The sequence below is a fragment of the Falco peregrinus genome, chromosome 11 (genome assembly GCF_023634155.1).
Source record: "Falco peregrinus isolate bFalPer1 chromosome 11, bFalPer1.pri, whole genome shotgun sequence".
Lineage (NCBI taxonomy): Eukaryota > Metazoa > Chordata > Aves > Falconiformes > Falconidae > Falco > Falco peregrinus.
In genome coordinates this window covers 28,118,820-28,145,809 of record NC_073731.1, presented here as the reverse complement: position 1 = coordinate 28,145,809, position 26,990 = coordinate 28,118,820, and the positions used below count along the sequence as shown (strand labels likewise).

Here is a 26,990-nt window from a genome sequence, read left to right as displayed (position 1 = left end):
TTTCTGTTTCAAGGACAGCATTAGGAAGAATCAGAGAGCCTTCTGGTATCCAGTGAAGTTGACAGTCTGTTAGGTTATGTGTTGGGTTCTTTTCTCCTTTGCGTGGGAAAGCTCTGTATGTATTTTTGTAATTAAGTTTTAACTAGCAAAGGAAGGGGGGCTTTGTCTTGAATCGGCAAGTAGCTAGTTTCCCATGGTGGCTGTTTTCTTTTCCATTATATTTCCTTCATAGTGAACTTTCATCATTACTGTTGGCAATTCTGGTGGATACAGCTTTTAATTTCTGTATCTTTGGCTTGACATGGTATTTTACATTGACCGATGCAGTGGGCAGAAGACTGGGTTTGCTGTGTGATACCTGGATCACTAAGGAAGTATGTTTTGTAGTTCTGTTGGGAAGCAAGACGTGGGTGTCTTACTGAGAGCTGCCAGTGGAGGATAGAGTGTTCCATCTGAGCAGGGTTAGCTAGCCTGTTTATCCAAAAAGCAACTGGGGCATCAGTGAGGCACCAAGAGGAATTCCTAAACACTCTCCTGTTCTGGTGGGGTTTTGGTTGAGTTTTTTTTTCCCCCCAATTTAAATCAGTTGCGGGGACCCATTTTCAACTGCTGCTCTTCTCCAGTTCTACAGCCCTTCCTTTAAACAGTCAACATGATTTTCATCTCACTTAGGTTTAATTTCAACCCATGGTTACAGCAGCTCTGGTTTGCGGCAGTGCTTTGCAGGGGAGGGAGAGGGGCATTAGCAGGTGAGGGAGGAAGAAGGCGCTCACCACTAGCTCCCCTCCCCCAGCTAGCAGGTTAATGCTGAAAAAGTCTGAATTTCAGGGTTAGCCCTGCCCAAACTCTGCAGACAGAAACCAGGAGCTCAAGGGGGAGAGAGCAAGGAAAGAGCATGAGACTAACCCTGCAAATAAAGCAGATACTGGTTTGACTTTGTTTGGTATCACATGTATAATCCCAGTACTGAACTGTACTGGTTTATCAACCATGTTGCTGTACTCCCTGTGTCAGGTCTTCAGGAAACGGACTTTTATCTTCAGGAGTTTAAAAATTAAACCCTGTGGTATTAAGTGTGCTGTAAGTAATGCTAGTAACTGCTCCCCCGTGGTAAATATGATAAATAGACTGTTGAAGCTCAATGTCAGTACTGCAGAACCCATTGTTTTGCCTCTCTTCTGCTTGACAGTTGTTGTAATAAAGTCCTCCCTTTTCAGGGCCGGGGGGTAGAGCGTATGCTCCTCTGTGCCTGGCTTGGCAGCTGGAGTCCTGCTGACTGTTTATTCGATGTGCTTAACATGTTACTTTGGGTGAAGTTCTAGTTAATTTCAAACACTTGTTCAATTCTTTTACTGATGTTTATTGTTTGAATGAATTATAAGCATAAGTGGAGTGAGTGGCTAGAACATAAAATGTGGGGAAAGGCCCACAGAATTTAATAACTTGAATAGTCATGACAGGTTCGCTTTGTTTGAAAAAAACAGCTTAGCTTACTAGTTCAGTACGCTGGTTACCCCTGAGGGTGAATTTGGAGATTGTTTTTGTTTTTTTTTTCTTGCCACGTGTAATTGATGAAGTGCAGAGAGTCTTGCCAAGGGTGGGGTGGTGCAGTTTTGCCAGGCAGGCTGGGATCTGAATTATTGACCAGGTGGGGTGGTGGCGGCCAGGGATTTTGTAGAATGGTTTTTATAGGTAACGTATCTATCTATCTCCTCCACAGTGATTGATAGCAATGTAGAGTATTTCTCAGAGTAGCCTCCTCCACAGAGTCTGTGACTTGTCAGCTTGTGACCATAGAAAACTTGCTGGCAAATTTGAAAGTTCTGTGTAATGAACTTTGGTTCCTGCTGAATTGAAAAAAATCCAGGAGCATCTGGGGGACATGCTGCCCACACTTAGCCTGTGGTTTGGAGGAGGAAGAATTCTATTTGGCGCAGCAAACTGCTGGTCCCTAATCTGTATCACACATGGCTAGCAACCTTGAAAAGGGATGCCTGTTCAGAAACATCGGCTATCCCTCTGTATATTTCTGTAGGTTGAATGAAGTACCAAGGGAAATGCCCATACTGCCTTTTGCTCTCAAAAAGCTGCAGTGTGTCACTCTGATACCAATGAACAAGGAAACTGCAGCCCCTTCTGACAGAGGGTGGTGGTGTTTTATGTTCACTGTATGATGAATCTGTTTAGGGGGATGGGGATGTAAACAGGGCAGGGCTGCAGACCTGTATGTTTTAACAAAGCTGCATCACAGGGTCCCCTTTGAGCACATTGCATTTTGAAAACAGTTCCCTGACCTTACAGTTTGCTGTCTTCGTAACAGCTCATATGACATTGCCAAACTAGTTGCAAAAAGTCTGCCTGTTAACCTCATAGTCTGGAAAGCTGGATGTATGAAGCGGCTGTCTGAAGATATGCCTTCCAAGCCCCTTGGCCAGGCCAAGTTTTCTGTAGTTAAGATTGTTGTTGCCACAAGAACAGCAGATGTTTGCGCAGCAGACAAACAACATTGATGATAAAACAAATTGACCTTTTTTGGAACAAGCTATTTGGAGCACATTCCTAGGGAAATTCTTTTTTTTTTTTTTTTTTCTTCTCTTTGTTTTTTCCTTCTCCCCCCCTCCTTCTTTCCTTTTCTTGGACTGTATCTTTCTTCATAAAACTGCTTGGCTATACATTGACATGTCTGTTGCTAGAGGTGATTAAAAAAAAAAAAAATACAGAGAAGGGTTTAAAAACTTTTCCACTAACACTGGTGCTGCAGATCATTAAATCTAATCCAAACCTATTTTTGTCGGCCGTATTTTACTGAAGTAGTTATAATGATGTTTATTTTTCCAGTGTCCCTATGGGAACCCTGGAAGATTTAAAAATGTAATAATTAAAGAATGACAGGCCTTCCCTTACAGTATAAAGTGAGGAAGAGTTTTGTGGTTTAAGCAGCTATGCTGCTGCTTGTTAACAAGATATTTTGCCTTGTATTCTAGCCAGGCCTATAATGGTCAAAAAATGTTGAAGTTGAGAACTACACGTTTGTTTTTAATCAGTTGTTTTTCAAGTTAAAAGTCTTTAATGGCTTGTTTTAATTTGTTTAGTAGTATTAATATTTGTATTAAATCATTTGGTACAGTACAGCTGAGGCTGTGTCACTACTTTTTGTTGTCACTTACTTTTTCTATTCCAAGACCTTTCTTTTAAGGTATAAAAGACAAATTGAAAGTTTGGGGAATCTCTGTGAACTTGAGTAATACTTTAAAAAGTATTTCAGATGTACTATTAAACCTGTTTTAGTTGTATAGTTAAGTATTTTGAATAATATTATTATAAACTTGAGGTAAAAATATCACTAAATTGAAAATCTTAGTGTTGTGTGCACCTTTACTATTTGCATCTAAACCGTAGGTTTTTTAATCATAAGCTGATGTTCCTGTATTTATAATAAATGTAACTCCTGGTAGAGAATTGTTTCCTGGTATCAGGAATTTTTGGAACCTCTGGGATTGGTAAAGGTTTTCATCCATTGAACTAATTACATTAGTGGAGGTGTGTTGTATTGCTTTATGGGAGAAACATAAGAGGCTGCATTTCTGCATTGTTTTTCACATGTGATTTACAATGCTAATGTAAGGACTAGGATAAAGAAGTTTTTTGTGGGTCTTTTTAGGTATTAAAACTACAGGTAGCTCGCGTCTTGACTTAGTTTTATAAACTGCCTTGCTAAGTAGTAGGCAGTAGGCTTTTGGACAAGGATTTTGTAGTGCCTTGAAGGGGTGTGTGTTAATATCAAAATTCTAAATTGAATGGCAGGTTATCTCTGTCAGTATCAGGGTTTGGGTTTTTTAAGCAGGATTAGTTCATAACATTAGAAGGACAAAATACTGAATTCCAGGAGAGGCCAAATTTGGTTTCTTACATGTGTCTAGATATAATTTGGTTGTTATGTAGGGTCATTTGCTTTTGGAGCTTTTGAAAACCAATTCCCATTTATGTTTAAAACATTGTTCTGATCAAATTGTTCTGCAGTATGATACTTGGTAGCATTCTTCACTTCAAGTAAAGCTGTGCTAATTCCGTCATCTTCTGTATAGATAGAAGTGGACATAGATGGGTTCCTGTACCATGAAAGCATAATCTAAACATTTTTGTGGTCCATGTGAAATGGCTACCTTATGATGGGCTTTTTTGTTTCCTTCTTGATCCAAGTATATGATGGTCAGTGCCTTGTCTGTTACAAAAATACTGTCTCTGTTCTATCCATATGAAACTGTGGGTAAAGTATCTGAAGTTGCTTGTTCAAAGATCATTGAGAAAAACTGCCTTTGAGCCAGAATCTGAAATTAACGTTTTCTGAGACTCATTCCACTCCTGCGTACACTGGCTTATACAGTGTTCTTTTATGTGCAACTTTCATGAACCGTATTTACTGGAGCTTCTGTTTTAGTAGTAGATTTCATAGTGTAAAGTATTAAGCATGATTTTAAAACAATTATTTTAAAACCAACTCATTTTCCTGCCTAGTTATTTTAGTAGTTGCATTTTTTGTCTTCTTTAGCAAAGGTTGTGTTACGTGGTTTTTGAGGTAGAGTTATCAGTAACTTGGCTGCTTTGCATGCATGCAGAGAGCATGCATTAATGAACCAGGACGGGTTTAGTTGTAGTGCTCAGCGGGGCTGAGAAAGGGGAGCAGTCCTCCTGATACTGTTTCATTGCAAAGAACGCTGGGGTTACCTGACTGGAATACAATACCCCATTTTGCGTACTGCTTGCAAAGATCTTGTAACAAGAGGGGAGAAGGAAGGTGGAAATGAAGCTTAACTTTACATACTTGGGTTTTTTCCATTGAATGTATTAATAGTGTCTTGCGTACAACTCTTCTTGCTTCCAGAAGCCAAGAATTTATTACTACATCTTGAAGAAGTGGTCTCCAAAAATATTGCATGTCTAGGTCAATATTACTCTTCCAGTTATCATTCATCAGCATATTTTTTTTAATTGAATAAAATATGTTTTTCCTGTTTGGCAGATAAACTAATTTTGTCCGAAGTGAATTCCTCATTCTATTATATTTTGCTTTTGCAATCAAAGTTAACATACAGCACAGAGGCAATGAATGTCTGTGAACTCACAAGACTGTAGAAAAAAAATATTTTCTTTCTTTAATTTTTTTTTAGAAAAGCTAAAGCAAACTTCATAAGCTTTTTCTCGCTTAGTTCTTACTGGTCAATATTTCTCGCTTTAAACTTCATTATGTTACATTAGGGAATATAGGTGTGTAAGCCAAATATCTGTTGTTTTCAGGGCTCTAATTACATCTATTTTATGTTACTGTTACCTTGTTTGGTTGGTGGGTTTTTTTTGTTTTGGTGTGGGTTTTTTTTCCCTAAATGATGGATATTTTCTTTTGTTTCAGCCAAACCTTTTACATCTAAAGTGAAACAGATGCGACTGCATAAAGAAGATTTTGAAATCCTGAAGGTGATTGGTCGAGGAGCCTTTGGGGAGGTATGTGTGTGAAGGAGGTATTGAATAATGCTTTTGCAAATCTGCAGCACTGAGGAGAGACAGTTAATAGCAATTTACTGATGTACAGGTTTTTGCATTGTTTAGCCATAATGGATATTGTAGGCCCACCTAATGTTTGATGCAAGTACTTTTTGATTTATACATTCTTTGACAGTTCTTTTTAAGTCTCTTAAATTTGGAGAGAAGGCAAGTTCACATGGATTAAAAGGCCATGTTTCAACTGTCTGATTATAAATCATTTGCTTGTTTCTAATTCTTTCCAGTCAGCAGGCAGAGGCCAGTGAGTTACTGATGGTATAAAGATCTAGCCATTTCTAATCATCTTAATAACTAAATGGTCTGAAAGCAGTTTTCAGCAACTTAAATAGCCAAATATTGATATTGACATTCTAAGAACACAGAGAAATCTCTACTCATGTCATTTAGTTTCCTATTTTTAATGACTGTATATTTTTTCCTCTATTTCTTTTAAAGAGTTTAGCAAATGTTTGTTTCTTTTTCAGTTGTCATCTACTGCTATCAAACTATACAATTTTTTGTTGCTTCTGATTAAGCTGTCAAACAAGGCTGTTAATCACTAGGTTTTTCAGTAGGTATGTCAGATTATATAGTTTGAGGAACCTGAATAAATGTTAGCTTTCTGCCTGTCCTTCTTGATTATATTAGGTGCACAGGCTTTGTTCCTCATACAGGAGACTACGTATGCAGAAAGAGCAAGGTAATGTATGACGGTGCCTTGAATTTTTGATAGCCAAATATACTGCAGATGGGAGGAGTATGTAAAGGTTCTGCATAAGGTGCTCCATACAGTTTGAAAAAATGTTTGAACTGAAACCCAAAGTGTAAGAAAAATTTTCTCAGCAATGTCTTAACAGGTTTTGGAACTGGAAATATTTTCTTTTGGTTTTTTGAGTTCTCTTTGGTATGAGAGCATCTCTGGAGGCTCTATGGCATGTGGCAGATAAGAGTTGGTTTCAGGTTCACTTACATGTTTGCATCATGTGAGAATTAGTCTACTAGTCTGTAGTTACGGAAGAAAAGAATTCTATAGGTAGTATGTAAAGAACAGAAATTTTTACTGTAGGGTGTGTCACTGCATACTCTGATGATGCAGACATGCAAATATCATTGGGCAACTGTAAAAACAGCAATAAAAGAGTAGTATTTATTTAGCTACTTTCAGTTGGTTTTGCTCCATCTGGAGTAATGCTTATCTATGAAGGAGACTGGAGGCTGAAGTTAGTCATGGATAATTTATCTTTAGTCTAAACCTCTGCAACAAACAGAACGTTGCATGCTCCATTTTGATGTAAACGCTTTTGCTTAAAACATCAGCTTTTCTCAGTGCTGCCATAGTAGTTGCAGCTCAGTTCATGTACAGATTGTATAAGATGTAAGCAAAATCACTGATGTAGGTGCTTTCTTGTCAGAAGAATCGTATGTGAAACCTGTCTTACATTGTTTTTAAGAGAAGCCGGTTTTGTCTGCTACATCAGCATCAAACTCCACAGCAGCTAAACCACAAAGAAACTGTAGTTCTTTCTCAGGAAGCTTTTTTGTGGTGAATCATCCCATGAATAGTGAGAGTGTAACTTTCCCCATCCTTTTCTGGGGACAGTCTAATTGATTCGTTCTCTTTTAGGAACAGTGTTTCTTTCTAATTCCTTATCTGAGAAAGATAGCGTGACTCTACTGAATTGTCAAAAATCTTGACTTAAAAGAGGAAGACTGAAATTCTCTCAGTGAAGGTTTTGTACTAAACATTTGCAGGGATATATGTTAAATTTTCTTACTAGCTTAAAGAAGACAAGCTTCAAGTCCTACACAGACATATGTCTTAAGAAAACAAGTTCTGTATGAAATTACTAATTTTCCTTTAAAATAACCAGTAAATATCCAAGCAAAGAGGAAAACGGTCCCTGAGAAAAGGACCACCAAATTTTACTGCTACTTAAGCCACCAAAAACTATATTAATATTAAATTGCCAAATACTTGTATGATTCAGTAGACTACAGTAGTTTACTGAGACAGATTAAGAAATCTGAAAGAATGTATTTTCTTTCCAGCAAACTATTATTGAGACCAAGGTTGCTTTAGGTTACTGGGAGGAGTAATTTTTGTCTCCTGAATCAACATAATTCTGAAATTCTGTAGACTACAAAGTAAGTGCAAGTTTTTTTTGGCACAGTCTCGGACTTGTTCTTATTTTGATTTTACGCTACTCAGTTTCTTCAATTTGCATAGTCAAGAAATATTTCCCTTTTTGTTTTTACAAGTTTGATGTAGTCAAGAAGTAGTTTAAACTATTTATTGCTTGCAACTGTAAGAGTTCATTGTTCCTAGTTTTCTTTTTCCCTTTACCCTGCTTACTGTCAGTCTGGTAATGCTTGCTTTTTGTCAAATTAATGACATGCACCCTTCCCACCACATGCATACATTTACTTATTTAAATTTTTATGTTAGAGAATGCTGTCTTTAGAAAACACAGATGTTTTGCTTGGAGGAGGAGGAGGATGATGATTATCCTGGTAAAATGAATAATGTGGGCATCAAGTGTTTCATTGTGCTGGCTTTGGGCAGCATGGTTTGAAAAACTTAAGAAAAAACTCTATAAACAAGGAGACTTTAAACTTGGGATTTGAAGGATGCTGCTAGGAAAGGTGAAGCAACTGGCCAACAGCTCTTAGCAGTGTCTTTCAGCAGTATGCAAGTGTGGCTTATTGAAGGTTCTAGCTGATACTAAAATATTCAGATTATTCTATTACTGCTTTAAAAATAAACAAACAAAATCCCAAAAAACTTCAGTGCTTCCTTATGCAAGCAAATATTATGTCATTATGTTGTTGATATTTTGAAGACTATGAATTTTGTAGCTCTGAGCACTAGTTGGTTACTCCTAAATTTTGACATCCAGTTAAGAACAGTAAGATTGCCTCTTCCTCTTTCTGGAGGGCTGTGTACTCTTGACAAACAAGAAAACCAGTGCTGAGGCTTTTTTTGTTGTCGTCTTTTTCTTTTTTCTTTTCTTTTTTTCTTTTTTCTTTTCTTTTTTTCTTTTTTCTTTTTTTTTTTCTTTTTTCTTTTTTTTTTTTCTTTTTTTTTTCTTTTTTCTTTTTTTCTTTTTTTTTCTTTTTTCTTCTTTTTTCTTTTTTCTTTTTTCTTTTTTCTTTTTTCTTTTTTCTTTTTTCTTTTTTCTTTTTTCTTTTTTCTTTTTTCTTTTTTCTTTTTTCTTTTTTCTTTTTTCTTTTTTCTTTTTTCTTTTTTCTTTTTTCTTTTCTTTTTTCTTTTTTCTTTTCTTTTTTCTTTTTTCTTTTCTTTTTTCTTTTCTTTTTTTCTTTTTTCTTTTTTCTTTTTTCTTTTTTCTTTTTTCTTTTTTCTTTTTTCTTTTTTCTTTTTTCTTTTTTCTTTTTTCTTTTTTCTTTTTTCTTTTTTCTTTTTTCTTTTTTCTTTTTTCTTTTTTCTTTTTTCTTTTTTCTTTTTTCTTTTTTCTTTTTTCTTTTTTCTTTTTTCTTTTTTCTTTTTTCTTTTTTCTTTTTTCTTTTTTCTTTTTTCTTTTTTCTTTTTTCTTTTTTCTTTTTTCTTTTTTCTTTTTTCTTTTTTCTTTTTTCTTTTTTCTTTTCTTTTTTCTTTTCTTTTTTCTTTTCTTTTTTCTTTTCTTTTTTCTTTTCTTTTTTCTTTTCTTTTTTCTTTTCTTTTTTCTTTTTTCTTTTTTCTTTTTTCTTTTTTCTTTTTTCTTTTTTCTTTTTTCTTTTTTCTTTTTTCTTTTTTCTTTTTTCTTTTTTCTTTTTTCTTTTTTCTTTTTTCTTTTTTCTTTTTTCTTTTTTCTTTTTTCTTTTTTCTTTTTTCTTTTTTCTTTTTTCTTTTTTCTTTTTTCTTTTTTCTTTTTTCTTTTTTCTTTTTTCTTTTTTCTTTTTTCTTTTTTCTTTTTTCTTTTTTCTTTTTTCTTTTTTCTTTTTTCTTTTTTCTTTTTTCTTTTTTCTTTTTTCTTTTTTCTTTTTTCTTTTTTCTTTTTTCTTTTTTCTTTTTTCTTTTTTCTTTTTTCTTTTTTCTTTTTTCTTTTTTCTTTTTTCTTTTTTCTTTTTTCTTTTTTCTTTTTTCTTTTTTCTTTTTTCTTTTTTTTTCCCTCCCCATTTCAATTTTAATAGCTTCTGTGTCAGCTTTTTTTTCTGTATAAGACTGTTGCTTTTTAAGCAAAGGAAATGTGCAGACATGTACCGTAGAGACAAGTAGCTGAGTTTGGGGCAGAAGGTGTCTGACAGCGTGCCAGACTGTACTGCTGTTTGTGGGAAATATGGAAAACTGTTGAAAGAATGGGGAAAAAAACCTATCTGACTAAACCAAGATGTTTACATCAGCACATACCAATCATTTTTTGTTGGGCTGCTCACAGGAAAATATAAATTTAAAAAACCTCCAGCCTTTAAAAGTCCAATTTTAAGAAATTCCAGTAGCAAGACACATCAGGATTGCTAGACAGTAATGATTACCCTTTCTTCTGTCTTGACAGCTTCACTTGGGGAAGGGAGAAGATCAAAACGGCACTCCGTGTATATGCGTTTTGTGTATGTTGTATATACTTTTGTGTGTGTGTAAACACTGCCTGGGTCTGTAATGATGTTTCAGAATTTGTTTTTACAATTAGAAACTGCATCAGGCTGCTTATTGCTGAAACGTTAGGTGGGGTTTTTTTTGCAGTCCCAAAATAAGCATTTTAGGTTTTACTTTCATAAAGCACTGAGACACCCCCAAAAAGGTGCTATAATTGCAGATAAATGTCTATGATCTTTTTGTACAGGTGTGTGTGGTGGTTATTGTTATGGAATAACATAAATGGAATTTCATAGCTTTGTTCTTTATAAATGCTTTTTCAATACTATTACATGTTCACAGAAGGTACCAAACCCTTGTTCTTGTCACTGAAAGCCTATGCTCCAGCTGTTGACCAAAGGCAGTGCTGTAGCTCTTTTGTTTCTGTCCAAGTGAATGCTGTATAGGAGACTATGAATTTAGGCAGCTGTGCAATTAGCATAAGTCTTTCAATAACCAAGTCTTCTGCAGAATAACACAGCCTTTTACTGAGCATACTACAGGCAAGAAAGGAAATCCTGAAGTTGGACTTGAAATACATGTGTTATCTTACGCCCCTGGATGCCTATACTGCAACACTTAATGGTGGAGAAAAACCTACTTTCTAGGCTGGGCAGCAGCAGCAGTTTAGGCAGCTCTAGGACCAAGCATCCTTTTCATTTTTCCCTACAACAGCTGCAAACCCCTTCAAAGTCTTTAGGACAAAATTACATTATAGCCTCGTACCACAGATTGTGTGGTGCAGAGGGGTCCCTATCATCCAAGATGTGATACAGTTCAGATGCTGACTAGTTTCAGTGTTAAGGCTTTCTTCTCCTGCCATTTCTTACTAGAAATCGATACAGATACGGCTTATCAAAGTTACTAGCTAAAACTAGCTTGAAAAGTAAAAGGAGACTCAAGATTGAAATTCATATTGTGGATTATATGTCACTGTGGATGATTCATCTTTCCTTCCTAAAAAAAAAAAGAAAGTGATGCTTGGTCTTGGGGTGCCATGCATACGAGTGTAGACATTCTTTATCAATGAAAATAGGTTCTAGTCTAAAGTAACAATCTGGTTTTGTGTTCTGAATCTGAAAGTACCTTGAAGAATCCCGTCTGAACTGGAACCTCAATTTTTATGCATGAAGTAATCTTTAAAAATTTTGGTTCATAAACTCGTTTAAATAAGTAAATGTAGTACCTTTCTGCCTTCTCTCTTTTTTTCTTAATCTCCCCTCCGCTCCCACCCCCCTGCAACTCCAGAAGGCAGCAGTGTAAAGAGCAGGGCTGATAATGCATTGCTGCACATATGGGGAGTGACAGCTGCTTTGTCTCTGAGTCTGTAGCTAAGCAAGAGGTACACTTTTAGATGTGCTTTAGTTTAGACATCTGAGTATTGTAGCCCTTCAACCTGTGCTTCTGCCACATTCATGAAGCTGTTGCAGCTGATGACCTGTTTGAAGGTGCTTGAAAGAGGTTTGTATGACACTTTCTTCAAACTGCCTGATCCTGTATTTTCTTTCCTGTTGTCACTGTTGCACACGTAGCTGGTTTACTGATTATAAAAGAGGTGGAAGGAATATAGGATTCAACCTTAGTATTTTTTTGTCACTGGCCTGCAGGATGAAGATGATGGTAATCTGTGTGACAGCATGTTGGTTTGTAACCAGAAGCACACAGAAACAAACTTTAATCCGCTTAAGCCTTAAGATTTATTTGAAAGGGAAGAAGAAGAATGGGATAGCTGGAGAATAATTGTTAAAATGTATTGTTTGTTGAACTTTTATACAGTTGGGACGGTAGCAGTACTGGTCTGGTCTAGTTCTGATCAGCAGCACAGAGTCTGTGGCAGAGTCATGGCCATTTTGGGTAAGACACAGCTTTCTATACCCAGGGATGCCTCAACTGTGAAAACACATTTGTGTAAACTTCTTCCCTTCCTCCTTCCTAAATATATTCCATGTTAGCTTTTATTATAGCTGAACAAAACTTAATTTTCTCAGAAAAGGACTGTGTTGGTTAGCTTTGTAAATTTATTAATAGGCCTATGTACCTAATGTTTCAGAAGCACTGAGAGCAAGGGGAGTTTTTGTTTCTCAAGTTTTACTTCTCTAGAAAATGTGGATTTCACTGTTTCTCTGGCATGGACAGCAGACATGGTAAAAAATACAGAAATTCAGGTGGAAAAACACGAAGTAGTACTTCACTGTATCTTTGAAGAAAGTAGAGTGCAGGGTTTGAAATGAGAGTGGCAGTTGTTTTGTGGCAAACCTAAAGACTGATTTGTGTCTAAACCTAAAAGGTATTGTCTATTTTGATTTAGAGGTTACTACGTTGTTGTCTTTTCTTGTCAGTTCTGTAATTTAAATTATTGTGTGGGACTGAAGTCCAGGAACAAAAAGCTTACAGCTAGTGATAGCTTCATGATAGTATGATAGAGCAAGAAGTGTGATGGTGAGAAATACTGTTGTTCATCTACAGTCACCTAGAAAAATTAATACATAATTAGTGTGATGCATAATGTAAGTTTAAAATAGACTTGGAACTTGCACAGAATAAATATCCTGTATTGTTGTGATGTTACTCTTTCTAGTTGGGGATGGTATGGTATTGTGTGGATAGAAAAGCCAAGTGTCCAGAACACTGAAGAAAAAAACTCCAGAACCAGAAGATTTCATAAAAATCAAAACAATATCCATTTTCATGTTTTAACTTATCTTCTATTTATCTTTTCCAGGTTGCAGTAGTAAAATTGAAGAATGCAGATAAGGTTTTTGCCATGAAGATACTTAATAAGTGGGAGATGCTGAAGAGAGCTGAAGTAAGATGACAGTAATATTTTCTATAATCATGCACCGCCTTACTCTGCTAAATAGTTACTTCTCTTTCCTTCACATAATACTATGTATATAGAGGGATTGACGTGCTTCAATACTTACTGGCAATATGAAGATTAATACTAAAATAAGCTTAAAGTAGTTAATGAGAAGGGTTAAAATGACATAGAATCTTGACTTAGGTGGGGCTGGGTGTTTTGGACATTATATCTTTTCTATAATTGCACAAGAGTTACTGACTACACAAGCAATCTTTTAATGCACTTATTCCAGGAATGTAGTTTTTAGCAAGTATTTTCCATGGTGAAAGGTAGTTATTGAGCTATAAAAAGGTAATTACTGAGCTGTAACTCACAAAGCCTATTAGATTATCAGTAGCTAGAACTTAGTCAGGGTCTAGTTTGTAAACTGAAAAATCAGAAAGATAGAAGTTACAAATAAAGTGCATGTTTCATAAAAATGTACATCTGCAAAAATTTGTGGTGAAAAATTCTGCATTAGAGCTTGAGTCCATCATGTATTCTGAAAAAGGTGGAACAGCTCTTTTACCAGCCCTGCTTTGCCTTGTGTTCCTACTTCTGTTACACAGCTCCACTCTTCATAACATCCTCGATACATTTCCTTGGATTCCTTTGGAAACAAACTTAGAAAATGCAGTCTGCACCTGTAGACTTTTGTTTTAATTTGAAACAGAACACGTATCTAACGCTTTAAATTGCTTAGAAATTCTTCATCTATGCATACTAGAAATAAATTGCCTAAAAAAAATAGACTAAAAAAATATAACTCAGTGTTTTATGCATGCAAAGTTGCATTGGCCATTGCATTTTCTTTAGTTTGGACAGTGCGAGCACTGTCTTGGTGTCTCTTCCAACTTGTCTGATCTCTAACCTCAGCTTTTGTTTGGAACTCCTACTTTGCTACTCTCAGACTGCCTTGCTGTTCAGTTCCTTCCAACTTTATTCTGTTTTCCTCATTTATGTTTTAATTATATCTTGTTAGGAAATTAGATCAATGGGAAACCATCATGTTTAAGAAAATAAAAGGTGTATCCAGACAAATTAAAGCCAATTTCTGATGTGTGCACATCCTGTCTCTTTTAATGAAAATGTTATCACATTGAGGAAGTATAAATGGCATGCAGATTGTGGTTAGATGTACACAATGTGTTTCCTCTTTATCCAGAGATTATTCAGATACTGAGCAATCTGGCATTAGTCTTGATGCAAAGAGGTATTTCTCTCCAAGACAGATGTCATTACTCTTAAGTTTTATTATGTCAGTGAAAGAGACCAGAAATAAAGTTCCACTCTATTTTTAAATGTACCCTTTTAAAGCCAGTCTAAAAGCAATTTTTTCCCATTAAAATACAGTTATAAATAGGTTTGAAAGATTTTTCTGCATGCAAGGTATTAAAAATATTCTTCCCGTGGGTCCAGCTGAATTTCTGGAAGTCTGAACCATTAGCCTAAAAAGAATTACATCTATGTTTTTCCATGTATTTGTAACCCATGGGTATACAGTGGAAAGAGAACCATCTGGAGTGAAAATGTATCACAAAGTGTGACCTTCAACAACTGTAACCTGTCATTTTTAAATATTGATGAACACATCTCACTTGTTACTACTGCTAAGGAAAATGACCCATTTTGGTCCTGTTAGCAATGTGCTCCACTAACACTGAAGTCCACAAGAAAATTAATGCAGTCCAAAAATGCACAACAAGCACAGAGATAAGTCTGTACATAAATGGCAGAAGCAAGTTGTTCATATACCTCTGCATCAACCCTGTGGGAAGTGAGTCCTTTGTAAAAGCAGAAAGGGAGTATGTACTCAAAAGAGGCTTGGAAATGCCAGATTAAGGTTGATGACTGCCAGCCCTGAGAGTAATTGTATGCAAAAACTTTGTTACAATGAAATTATACAGGTTGGGAGGTCACCCTTCTCTCTTGTATTATGAAGAACGTAAGTTTTCCGAATACTTGCCACTGTTGAAAACCCAGATGTGATGTGGAACTGGGAACATTACTGATACAAGGGGTACCTGAAAGTGTGCAACAGCTTGCTGTTACGCTCCCAAACCTGTTACCTTGAGTGTTGACAGTCACTTACAATTACACGTGTGCCATGGTAGTACCAGATGAGGCTCAGGAGAGACCAGGACAAATACTATGCAGCATGGAAACAGTCAGCTCTCCTGGAACGTGTTAACTCTGAGCTAAGGACACGAGTACCCTGAATTCTTTGCTGACTGATAGACCATGATAACAATATAGATATAACCACAGCATCGAGTTGGCTTTGCTGTGCCAGAGTTGGATCAGGTGACCTGTGGAGGTCTCTGCCAACAATTCAAGGAGACTGTGCCTAGGGAAGATGAAGTGTAGTGTTGAAATAATGACAGGCACAAAAAAAAAAAGGCTTTATCTAAAAAAACCTTAATTGAGCTATGTAACAGTAATTGTAGGAACCACTGCCACAATCCTTTTCTTCCCCCCTCCCCACCACCACACACCCCCAGGCACAAATTAATGTGAAGCCCATGAACCACTTAAACTCTTTGGCTGTTACTGTCTCAGCTGTGATCTACTGTGGTAATAGCAGTTGCTGTCAGCTCTAGGCATGCTGCCTGGAGGTGGGTGTCTAGAGTGCTCAAGGAATGCATGGTCTTTTGTTAAATCGTGGCAAAAACAAGTGGAATTATATAAACTCTGTAGTAACTAATCCTGTGGATTGTGCCATAACAAGTAGAGAAACTACGTGTCATTTATCCTTATGAAAACAAGAGTTCATGGTATCTCTCTCTGAAATATGTTAAGAGTTTATAAACAAAGAAGGAAAAAAATCAAGCTGAAGCATAGAATAGCTTTTCTTCCCACTGAAGAGCATCCCTTCTCCTCCTCCTCCCCCAAGTTCAGTTTTCATTTAATAACCTTTGAGAGTATTTGTTTAAAGCATGTTTTATTATTTTCTCAGATTTCACTGATGTCTCATGTGTTGTGCTATGGTTAAAGTATACCATCTTTTTTTTTCCTGGTCTGCAGCATTCCTGCTCACTGTATTCACCACAACAAGACTCGATATGGTTTATTTGCTTGAAGGAGGGAGTTTTCTGCTCTGTTTTTACTGCATGTATTCTTGTGCGTGGCTCAACCTAAAATGATACTTCACTTGTAATTCTTCACTCTCACAGCCAGCAATAACCATGTCAGAGTTCTGGTATTTGCCTATTGTTTTTGGAAGTGAAATTGAAAAAGTAAAAATAAAAGGCTTGGATTTCCTTTAAATTTAGCTGTCTTCTAAGATGGAAGAGACGGAGCATGGTTCAAATTGATGAAACATCTTTGTGAAGTAGCAGAGTGTGCTGGAAGACATTATGGTCTATGTTTTTCTCTTAACTCTTCATCTGCCCTCTAAATAGAGTGCACACAATTATTATTTTTTCCTTTACACTGTCTTTTAGACCTTTTTCTGAACAAAAGTGTTTGTTGGCTTTGCTCTTTGGTACCTTTTGTTTTCTTGTGACATTTGCTTCAGAACTCAGGCCCTTCAAAGTGTTTATTGTATTTCTTTGCTGTAGTTTCTTTTTGGCTTGTCATCTGTTTGGTCATTTTCCTCTGTCATACTGCAAAGCTGCTTTTGCTGAGGTGATTTATTCACTTCTTGGGGCAGGTTGTAAGACCCCCATTGAATTAACTGCCTTTCTGCTTTCCAATTGGTTATTTTCTTCACATACTGTCTTCTTTTATGTTGTGCAAACCTGTGTTCTCCTCCTTCTCTTAAGTATTCCTTAGCATTTCTTGGCAGTTCTTGTACCTTCTCCGTTCCACTTGCTGTGAAGACACATTTTGCCTCCTCTGTTTCTTTCCAGTATATTCAGGGGAGGTCTTACCAATAGCTTATATCTGGCAAGAGCAATATTAAATTCTGTCCTGCTTTTCCTGAAGCAGGGTGTGGAGAAAACCCCAACTGGTTAGTGATTATCGAATTATGACTACGTGGACATTACTGGCAGCAACTTTCAAATTAAAAGAACAACCTTGCTGATGTGAAAATTCAAGCGTAAAACTGGGCTGACAGCATGATGAGATAAAACAATGACACGACTCCAGATTCTAGTACTTTAACTTCTATTGCAATTATAATTATATAATGTCATTATTGATGGCTTTCTTCAATCTTATATTGCAGTTGTGTAATTATTGATGCTGGTTTTCAATATCTGTGTGCACAAAAAAGTTAAGATTTTGACTTAGGATTTTTGAACAATGGAAAGCAGCAGGTTATTGCTTCCTTCACATCACTTAACTATATAGAGAAGTACAACTGTTTAAATGTGAGGAAGGTGGAACTTTCTGATACCTAGTTTTTCATAGATTTTGGCATGTATGGAGAGTGTGGTAAATTACTTTTTAACTGAGAGGTAGTTTGGATATTTTCCCAAAAATATAATGTTAAAACATAGTCAACTTGCAAAATGTGTTTATTTTAATATTTTACTTAAAGCCTTTAATTATTTTTCTCCCCTTCAGACAGCCTGTTTTCGAGAAGAGAGAGATGTGTTAGTGAATGGAGATAACCAGTGGATCACAACATTACATTATGCATTCCAGGATGAAAACTATTTAGTGAGTGTTGCATTTATGTATATATGGATGGAAATGCAGATTCTTAGTTGTGTTTTGAGACAGCAGTATAGTTAGTTTATTTGTTAATTTTATGTTCTGGACCATACAGGCCATGTAAGAATCTATGATTTCGTGCATAAGAGTCTAAAGGGTAGAGAGTGGTCAGAAACTTCTAAAGTTTTGCTGTAAATACCTCAGGAATGTAGCTTTGTTTTCTAAACCACTTCACATTTGTTGCTAAACATGGGTCAGTCTGAATCTTCTTTCTTACAGTTTGTCCCTCCAATTTGATTGGATTCTTAAAATAAAAGTGCACTTAATTAACAGCAGTTTTATGTCTTCAATTTTTGTGATTAGCATTGCTGATTACTGTTTTACAGTTAGAAATAGGGAGTAGCCTTTTTTTGGTCTTTGCTTTTTTTAAGGACTTCAACCCGCTAAAATAGTATAAAGCAATAAAATGTTCTTGCAGTGTGGAAGAATGCCACCAAATATTAATAAATAAGAGTGGAATTTTAGATTAAAGGATCTCTTTAATTATTTAATGTCATTTAGTTTTCAAGTATTTTGAAAGGCTTGCAAAAAGAGGCTGGTATGAGGTGAAAGTGCCAATTTTCTATGAAATCCTTCCCACTTAAAATGTTTTGATTGTGATATAGTTTTGTTAATATTTATGCCTGAAAAAGTAAACTACTACACATTAAAAGATTTTGCTTATTTGGGTTTCATTGTCCTGTGCTTTGGATTTTTACATCATTAGTAAGTTCTAATGTCTTCTTAAAAATCTACTAGGCAGTCATAATCCTTCCCCCCCTGCCCCCAGTGTGTCCAATAAAAGAAGTGCTGTACACGGAATTCTTGCAGAATTGTAATGCTTTTTGCCATTATATTGCTTTCTGTTCTGTCGGCTTAGAAGCTTGTAGATCCATGGATTTTGGTGCAGTATATACAGAAAAAGGGCTCTGCATCTGTGAATCTAACTGTTGGCTTAAATACCTCCCAGCCAGCTTCATGCTTTGTTAACGTGGACAGTAAAAACGATCTCGTATTTTAAAGAATTCTGATTCTACTATTAACAGTATTTCAGAGAAAATATTATATATTCTGCAACCGCCTACTAGAATTTGTTTTATCTTGCCAGTTTCCTTATTTTCACTAAGCACAGAGCAGCTTCTGTTCTTTATCTTTGATAGTCTGCTAACGGGAGCTAATTTTGCAGCCTGCTAGGGAAAGCATCAGTAATACTGGTTTTCGTCATTTTAATGTGAATGCATCCCTAGTTCTCTATATGCTTTTTATTAAAACATAACAGGAGTGACCTTTAAAAAAAAAATGTGTAGGTTGAGCAATAGAATCATAGAGTTATAGATCATTTATGTTGGAAAAGACCTTTAAGATCATCAGGTCCAACTGTTCCTGCCAAGTCTACCACTAAACCATGTATGTCCCTAAACATTGCATTTACACATTTTTTAACACTGCCAGGGACAGTGATTCTGCCGTGTCCCTGGGCAGCCTGTTCCAATGCTTGACCACCCTTTCAGTGAAGAAATTTGTTCTAATATTCTAATATCAGATGGACCTTGACAGACTGAAGAACCGGCCAAAGAGAATTCTCATGAAGTTCAGCAAAGGGACATGCAATGTCCTGCATCTGGGGTGGAATAAAATAAACCCAGTACATGCTGAGGGCCAACTGGCTGGAAAGCAGCTTTGCTTGAGGTCCTGTTGGATAACAAGCTGACCATAAGCCAGCAATGCACCTTCACAGCACAAAAAGGCCATGAGTATTCTGGGCTGCAAGGAAGAACGTTGCCAGTAGGTCAGTGGAGGTTCTCCTTCTCTGGTCAGCCCTGGTGCAGCTGCTTCTTAAGTGTTGTGTCCAGTTCTGGGCTCCCCAGTGCAAAAGAGAGGTGGAGCTACTGGAGCAAGTCCAGTGCAAGGCCAGAAAGATGATTAAGGTACTGGAATGCCTTTCATGTAAGGAAAGGCTGAGAACTGGGTTCTTCAGCCCAGATAAGTGAAGGGTTGGTGGGCTTATCGTCACTGTGTATAAATACCTGATGGGAGTGAATGAAGACAAGAGTGCCAGATTCCTCTCATGAGTGGCCAGTGACAGGACAGGAGACAATGGACACAAACTGAAACACATGGAACCTTGTCTGAACACAATAAAACACTTTTTACTGGGAGGGCGGTCAAACACTGGACCATGTTACCTGGAGGAGTTGTGGAGTCTCCATCCTTAGAGATACTCAGAACCCATCTGGACAGAGTCCTCATCAGCTTGCTCTTGCTGACCCTACTTGAGCAGATGAGGTTGGAGTAGATAATCTCAAAAGTCTCTTCCAACCTAAACAAGTCTGTGATTTAGGATAAAATGCCCATGTTAAACTTCACTAGTTACTAGAATTTACTGTCCTTAAATCTCTTTTTCTTTCTCTTGGAAGGATAGTGCTGTTGTACAGTAGCATTTTGAGAAGTGTGTGAGACTTCAATAGATCTGGATGTTTATGTGCATTAAGAAAATACTTTTAAAGCTCTTTTTTAAAAAAACGGGATTTTTAAGGACATGGATCTATGACATTGGATGGGATGCTATGCATTGACTGAATTGTTTTCTTAAAAATTTAGTTAAACTTAGCTTTGATTCCTATGCATGTTATTAACATCCAAGTGCATGACAATAATGTGAATTACAGTTTGAGTGTTGGCATACTTCAGGAGTTGAAGGTTTCCTTTTCATTAGGCTCCTGTGTTGCTTTTGCAAAATGGGAGGTGTTTTGCGAGCCAAAATTCCATTATTTTGTTATATCCAGTAACTGAGTTGTACTGGTTTTAAAAATGCTGAAAAATGAGTGCAGAGATCCCACATTAGTTGTGAGAATCTTAAGAGGTTTTTTTAATGTACTTTGAAAGCAGTAAGTTAAGCTCTCGCAAATCTTTATACAGTGTATCAGTTAATAATAATTATATTAAGTTCCAAAGGTTTAATGTATTTTCTAAAACTGTAAAACATGAGAAGCTAATACTGTAGACCTTGTTTCAGAGGGGAGCATAGGAGTACCACTGAACAGAAGATATTTATCTCATGTGAGGCTTGTGAGCATAAATTAAGAAGTTTACTATCCATGTCATAAAGCAACAGATGAAAATTTGATTGTCAGCTCATCGAATATTTTGTGGAAATGCATTTTGTACTTTCTTCGTGCACTTAGGCCAATGAGGTTTAAGTTATTGCCCAGGTTATTCTGTATTAAATTGTTAAAGTTGACAAAATCTTTGTTCATAAACTTTATTGTTATGGAAAGTATGAGGGAAAGGAGCAGGTGTAAAATTTCTGCCTGCCCCACTTTTATCTTGTAGCTGGTATAATTTTGCAGAATTTTTTCCACATATTTTATCTTTTTTTCCTGAAGGTGGGAAAGACTTCAGCAAATGAGGGGAACTAATTATAAAAACTCCCTTGAAGTTGTGTAATCAAAATTTTTAAGAATGAAATTGGGATGTACTTTATTGCATCTTTAATATTTTATTTATTATGTGTGATTCATTATACACTATTGTTAAGAGTCACTGCTTTGAATATGGATATATGCTGCCTTCCTGGAAGGAGAGGTTGGAACTCTAGACAGAAGTTTTCAGATACTATATACTTCAGTGGGACATTATTCTAGTTAGTCTGTCCACAGTGATGATTGAAAGTAATGTCATAGCAGTGGGTGTTAAATTAGATTACTTATAATTAGTTAGTTAAAATTAGTTCAGGTTTTTCTTCTTTTCCCCATTTGTCCTTCCACTTGCGGTTCCACAATTAAAACAAACTAAGCTAAGCTAAAATGATACTAATTGTGAGTTTCCCACTTTCCTTAAGTTTATGTTTTCCAGTCATTTTGACCATGGTTCTTAAAGAAAGTGGCATTTCGTTCTGTCATAACACAGTGAAATGGAGAAAGGTTCTGATCTCTTTGCACCTAATTCAATGGCAGGCAGGTTTTAAGTCTCATTAATAAATCAGAAATCAAACATATTTTTCTCCATTGTTTCAATTGGAGAAGGTGACACCTTCCATTGTATGTTGGCAGGTCTTGGTATTGTGCGCAATGCTAGCAGTATCTGGATTTGTACTGTGAGCCACTGGAAGTCTCTCAATCTTTTCCTTAATCTGAGTAAACTAAAAACTTTACTCTCTAAAATTGTTATGTTTAATGGGAAGAGAAGATGGTAGGAAAAAAGGGAAGGGGAAGCCTGGGAAATTAAGGGCCTTAAATGAGATCCCAAGTAAACACATTTGTTGTTTTTATAGGTCTGTGCTTTAATCCTTTACTCCTTTTTTTTTTTTTTTTTTTTTTTTTTGGTAAAGGAATCCTGAGTATTAAAATACTTTGTTTGGTGATGGGACAGTGGATGAAGCTGATACTGTCTTGTCATGAGGCTTACTGTATTCGGAGAGGTATAAATATAATGAAAAATAATCAAGTACGTTAAGTATTAAAATGGGGCTGAACCAGGTACTGTTTTCAGAAGATCTGAGCATCTTGGTTAGCTTTTTTTAATGCCCAAAATTTTTGCAATAAATTAATTTTTATGCTTCAATTAGGTTTTTAATATCTGATTCACTCAATAAATGAGGGTTTTTTTCTGCTGTTTTCTTACCGTTCCCATACTCCATAGTACCTGGTTATGGATTACTATGTTGGAGGAGACCTGCTTACGTTGCTCAGCAAGTTTGAGGACAGACTACCTGAAGACATGGCTCGTTTTTATTTGGCTGAAATGGTGATAGCTATTGATTCAGTTCATCAGTTGCATTATGTTCACAGGTAAGTAATTTGAGCTCCAAATTCCAGTTGGAGTTATGGGGGGTTGCTCGGTGGAGTGAAAATATTTCCCATTAAAGAGTTTAAGCTAGTAACAAGTATTTGCTGTAATAGTAAGTATAGTAGAATTGATCTGCCTACATCTTGTGGTTATTGAGAACTGTTCTTAACCTTGTACCATATGGTCAGAGACATGAATGAATATCCGCATGCATCTGATGGATCTTGCACGCTGGTATGTTTCAAAGTTAATGATCCATAATTTATAAAAGCAAAACTAGAAACCTGTTTGTGAAAGATGATCAACTTTGAACAGGTGCCTTCAAGAGACAGATTCTGTTTCTTAATTTGTCCTACCTATACAGAAGTAGAAAACACTCAGTGTGGTCGGTTAGGGATTTTTTTTTTCACCACTTTTTTTTGGATGTCATGAAATTACATTTAAAATGAAGTGAGGGCATTTTACTAAGTAAGTGGAAGTACTTAAATTGTGGTACTTAACTTTACCTTGGTATATATATAAAAAAGGTAATATATTTTATTCATAGGAAAATAGTAAGTTGTTTGTGTCTAGCTTTTTTGGAGACCATGATTAATTTTTCCGCAAAACTAGTATCATGTTTTCTTTAATGTGTCATTCCCTACCAGATTCCATGGTGTTCTGGTATGCAGAGGAAAAGATTACGTTTACAAGAGGCATAATTTTCAAACGCACTCAGTAGATGGCCTTTGCTCTGACAGCAATCAGGAGGAAAACTCCCAGTTGTTTAAGCTGAATTATTAAGTTGGCAGAATGAGCTTGCCTGAGACTTCCATTTATCTCTCTTAATTAGAGTCTGTACTGGCCATTCCTTCTTTTACTGACTACTGATTTTTGTCCAAAAGGTGTATTGTGGTTTGTTGTGGTTTGTTTCTGGGTTGTTTTTTGTTTCTTTTGAGGTTGTGGCTTTTTATGAAAGAGCTGAAGCTAGGAGTGCTTTAAGGTGGGGTGGTGCTAAGCTGCAAATTGCTCGTCTGGAGTATTTTGAAGTCTGCTAGTTTTGTTGAAGAATTGTGCCTATCTGCTAAAAAGAGCTCTTTGTGATTAACAGCTTTGGAAGAAGGCAAGCAGAGTATTTTTCTTGAATTTTGAAGATTTCAACAGTGTTATTTCTGAGGAACTGTTTGTTCACTTAGGATGTGATGTGAAAGGCTTTTGTATTCAGTTCAGTTTGGATTTAACTTTTAAAATGTGCTTGTGGGTAAACTGTTGAGATGCTGTCTCCTCTTACCAGGTGAAGAGTACTTCCATGTACTGCATAAACTGCTGCATTTGAATTTGCATGTGGGGTAGTAACTCTTCCCAGAAGAACAGATGCCTGCCTTCTCTAACTTTTCCTCCAAACAGATCAAAACTTTCTTAATTTAGTTAGCACTGTTAGTGTGTAATATACAAGAGATGTGATGTTTCCACCCTCACATAGTAAGTGTCCCCAAGATGAAATGTGGGTGTAAAAATTTGGGTGAAAATTAAGTAGTGTTGCAGTTCAAAACAACATATTAATTGTTATGATTGCATATTTATTACTATGAGTGTTTAACAAAAAAAAAGCACTTATACATTCCCAGCCGTTTGTTGTTTGATTTGTGGCCTTGCCAGTGAGGTTCCCATATTTATAAAGTCCACGCTGGCATTTTATCATTAATACTGCTGTAACACAATGCCTGTTTATAAGGGGATGTTTTGCAAGGATTAAAAATGTAAAGAGCACTTGAGTGTATGTTAAATGATAAGTCTTTGTAATGAGACCTGTTCCACTGTTGGTTTTATTAGGGTTTTTGCAATGGGTAAAGCAAAAGAAAGGAAAAGAAAACACACATTCTAAATGCCACTAATGCTCTTTTCCTGAAAGTTTAACTGTGGTGGCCACATCCTTTTTGGGAATGTGTTGAACACAGCAAAGGACATAGGAGAAGAAGGAAATACTCTAAAAGATAGATAATGTAACAGCTGTAGTAGTGGTATTTCAGATGAATAACCAATATGCACCAGGATTTGATCAGAGTTGTAGCTGCTGAACTGGAACCCATGATTTACGTGTGTTTCATTCAAGGCTTTTTTCATACAGTGAGACAGCACATTGTTTTATTTTGTTTCCTTTTAGTGCCCCAGTTCTTTCAGGGTAGATTTTCACATTAACCATACATAGTATTGTACCTTGACCATAATTTTCAGCTATTTTTGTTAGGGAGTGACACTGATAGCAGTGGTAGTTGGTGTGCAGACCACTCTGATGTCAAATGCAAATCAGTTTTCTTTCCTAAAGTACATTGGCCAAGGTTCTGAAATATCAAATACAAGCAACCTCAGCATTTCTTAAACAAAATTGCTATGACTGTATTCAGGTTTTGGCATTCCAAATCTGAATGCCATCTCTGCACTAGCATTGTGGGATTGTGGCATTATGGGATGAATTTATAGTAGGAAGGAGATAAAAGTATTAGTAGGTATTAGTAGAATTGTGTAGAGAAATTGCATGAGGTTTCCAGAACTGTGTCCTGATGCCTGCTGAATTGAAGAAGGTGAAAAGCTGCTATCTGAAAATAACATCAGTGCTACTGTTTTGTAGATATTCTTAATTATTCCCTGGGTTTATCCACTTTTTATTTTAAATATGTGATACAATGTTTTTGAGATAACATCAGTTAGAACATAAAATTTGATACTGACTATTAATTTCTGGGGACAGATAGTGTGGTGTTTTACCTGATAGTGAAATGATGGCTTAGACTGTTAATAAAACAGCTTTTTCTTTAATGTGTAACAATTTTGCTATAATATTTTATTTTATATATATAATAAAATATTATTATATATATTTTTATATATTATATCATATATATAAAAATATATATATTATAAATAATAATAGTGCAGCAGCACTAGCATTATCATATGATGTCGACAGCTCCAAGACTAGCTTTAGAAACAAAACTTCATCTAAGCTAATTATATGGGCAGGTATTTGCAGTGATGAAGAAAGTACGTATGTACATCTCTCACAAATGCACAACTTCCTTGGGAGTTCAAGTAAAGCTTATGCCTACCCCTGATACCTTAAATTACTAATTTGTACTAATGAAGTGATGCTTTCTTGTAGGCCAAGGTTAAATATTGTCTTGTGCTAGTTTTCTGCAAACTTTAGTAATACACAGGGTAAGATTTTGCCTTTATTAGGAATCAGCTTTAATTTGTGTTTTGTTTTTTATAGATTTGTAGCATCTTTTTGGGTTTTTTTTTATCTGAGAAAAAGCTTGTACATGTTTTAAGGTTGTGATGTTATTTAATTCCTCATGGCATATGTTAAAAGCTTATATTTGCATGCATTATCAAATATCCAGGTGTGGGCTGGAATAAAAACTTCATGGCTGAAGCTAGGTAGCTACACTTTATTTATGCGTGTTTTACTCAAACATGTAAAATTTGTTCTTCCTACAACTCCTTAGTTATTTTAATGGTGAGCCAGGTCTTCTCTGTATTTTATGTAAGGTGGAAATTGAGGTGTAAAATGCTGGTTTTGTCTAAATACTTTTAAGTAAAAAAGACTTCGAAGGGCCTGCTTGCCACTGGGAGAGTTTCCCCTAGGGACTACAGAAGATACCCTCTGGGCACGTACTAGTCCTAGGCATCGTGAGTGTGCCACTGGTGGTTTTGCACTCCCCTTTAGTCTGTCTGTGCTGCTGTCTTCTGAGGCAGCCTTTACTTTACTAAGAGCACATTTAAGTCTGTCTCTGTCCTAAATTTAATTTGGGACATTCCAGCTTCTTGGAGTAGTACAGAATTATAAGTGTTAATGTGCTTCAGTCATTTTCATCTTGACTTTCTTTCCTCCATCTCTTTGCTCTGTGCAGAGTTGCACAGCGATTCAGTGCAGAGCAGATTTGCAGCTAGGGACTGTTCAACATTTAGGCTCGTGATCCTCCAGCCCACTGCAAAAATGTTCATTTAAAATAGTTTTCATATATTGGCACACACCCATGTTAAACAGTTGTCTTTTTTTCTATTGAATGGTAAACCAATCCTCGCTTACTTTCTTACTAAAAAAATGTTTTGGAAGGATTATGAAACACCTATGTTAATTACTATTTTTGTTGCTTAAGTTTATGGGAGGATAGTTAAAACTACAGGGCAAGCTCTCAAGTTACATACATTTCAGATGTCATCTTTTGCATATGAAAAGATAGGCATACAAAGCAGAAGCACACCAACTTCCAGAAGGTATGCGGGATTACGGTGAGCTTGATCAGTGTGTTTCTGGATTTCTGGTTGCCACTCTCTTTTAGTCTGAAGGATTTTAGCATTCTAAGCCACCAGATGCTTCCCTCCGCGCCCCGCCCCCCCCCCCCCCCCCCCCCCCCCGCTTCTTTCCATTTTCTTTATCAACTTTAGCCTTCTCTGGAACATTTGAGCTCTTAAAATGTAGAGCAGCAGAATTCTCTGTGGAAGTGACATCCTTTTTGAGAAATATTGAACGTAAGGGAATAAATCCGTTAGAGGGATAAAAGAATTGTCTATTCCCCATCAAACCAGCCCCTTTGCTTTACCAATAAGGTACTACTTGTCCTCAGTAAA

At 36.2% G+C, this 26,990-nt stretch overlaps 1 protein-coding gene across 8 annotated transcripts in view; it reads left to right on the top strand.

The window, feature by feature from the left end:
* The window catches only part of CDC42BPA (CDC42 binding protein kinase alpha), a 190,790-nt gene that overhangs the window by 56,830 nt on the left and 106,970 nt on the right, over positions 1-26,990 (top strand). For all 8 annotated transcript variants that reach the window (XM_055815949.1, XM_055815946.1, XM_055815945.1 and 5 more), the window contains exons 3-6: positions 5,408-5,499; positions 12,831-12,914; positions 17,463-17,558; positions 22,233-22,381. In XM_055815949.1, coding sequence (XP_055671924.1) covers positions 5,408-5,499; positions 12,831-12,914; positions 17,463-17,558; positions 22,233-22,381 — 421 coding nt within the window. The remainder of the gene's footprint in view (positions 1-5,407; positions 5,500-12,830; positions 12,915-17,462; positions 17,559-22,232; positions 22,382-26,990) is intronic.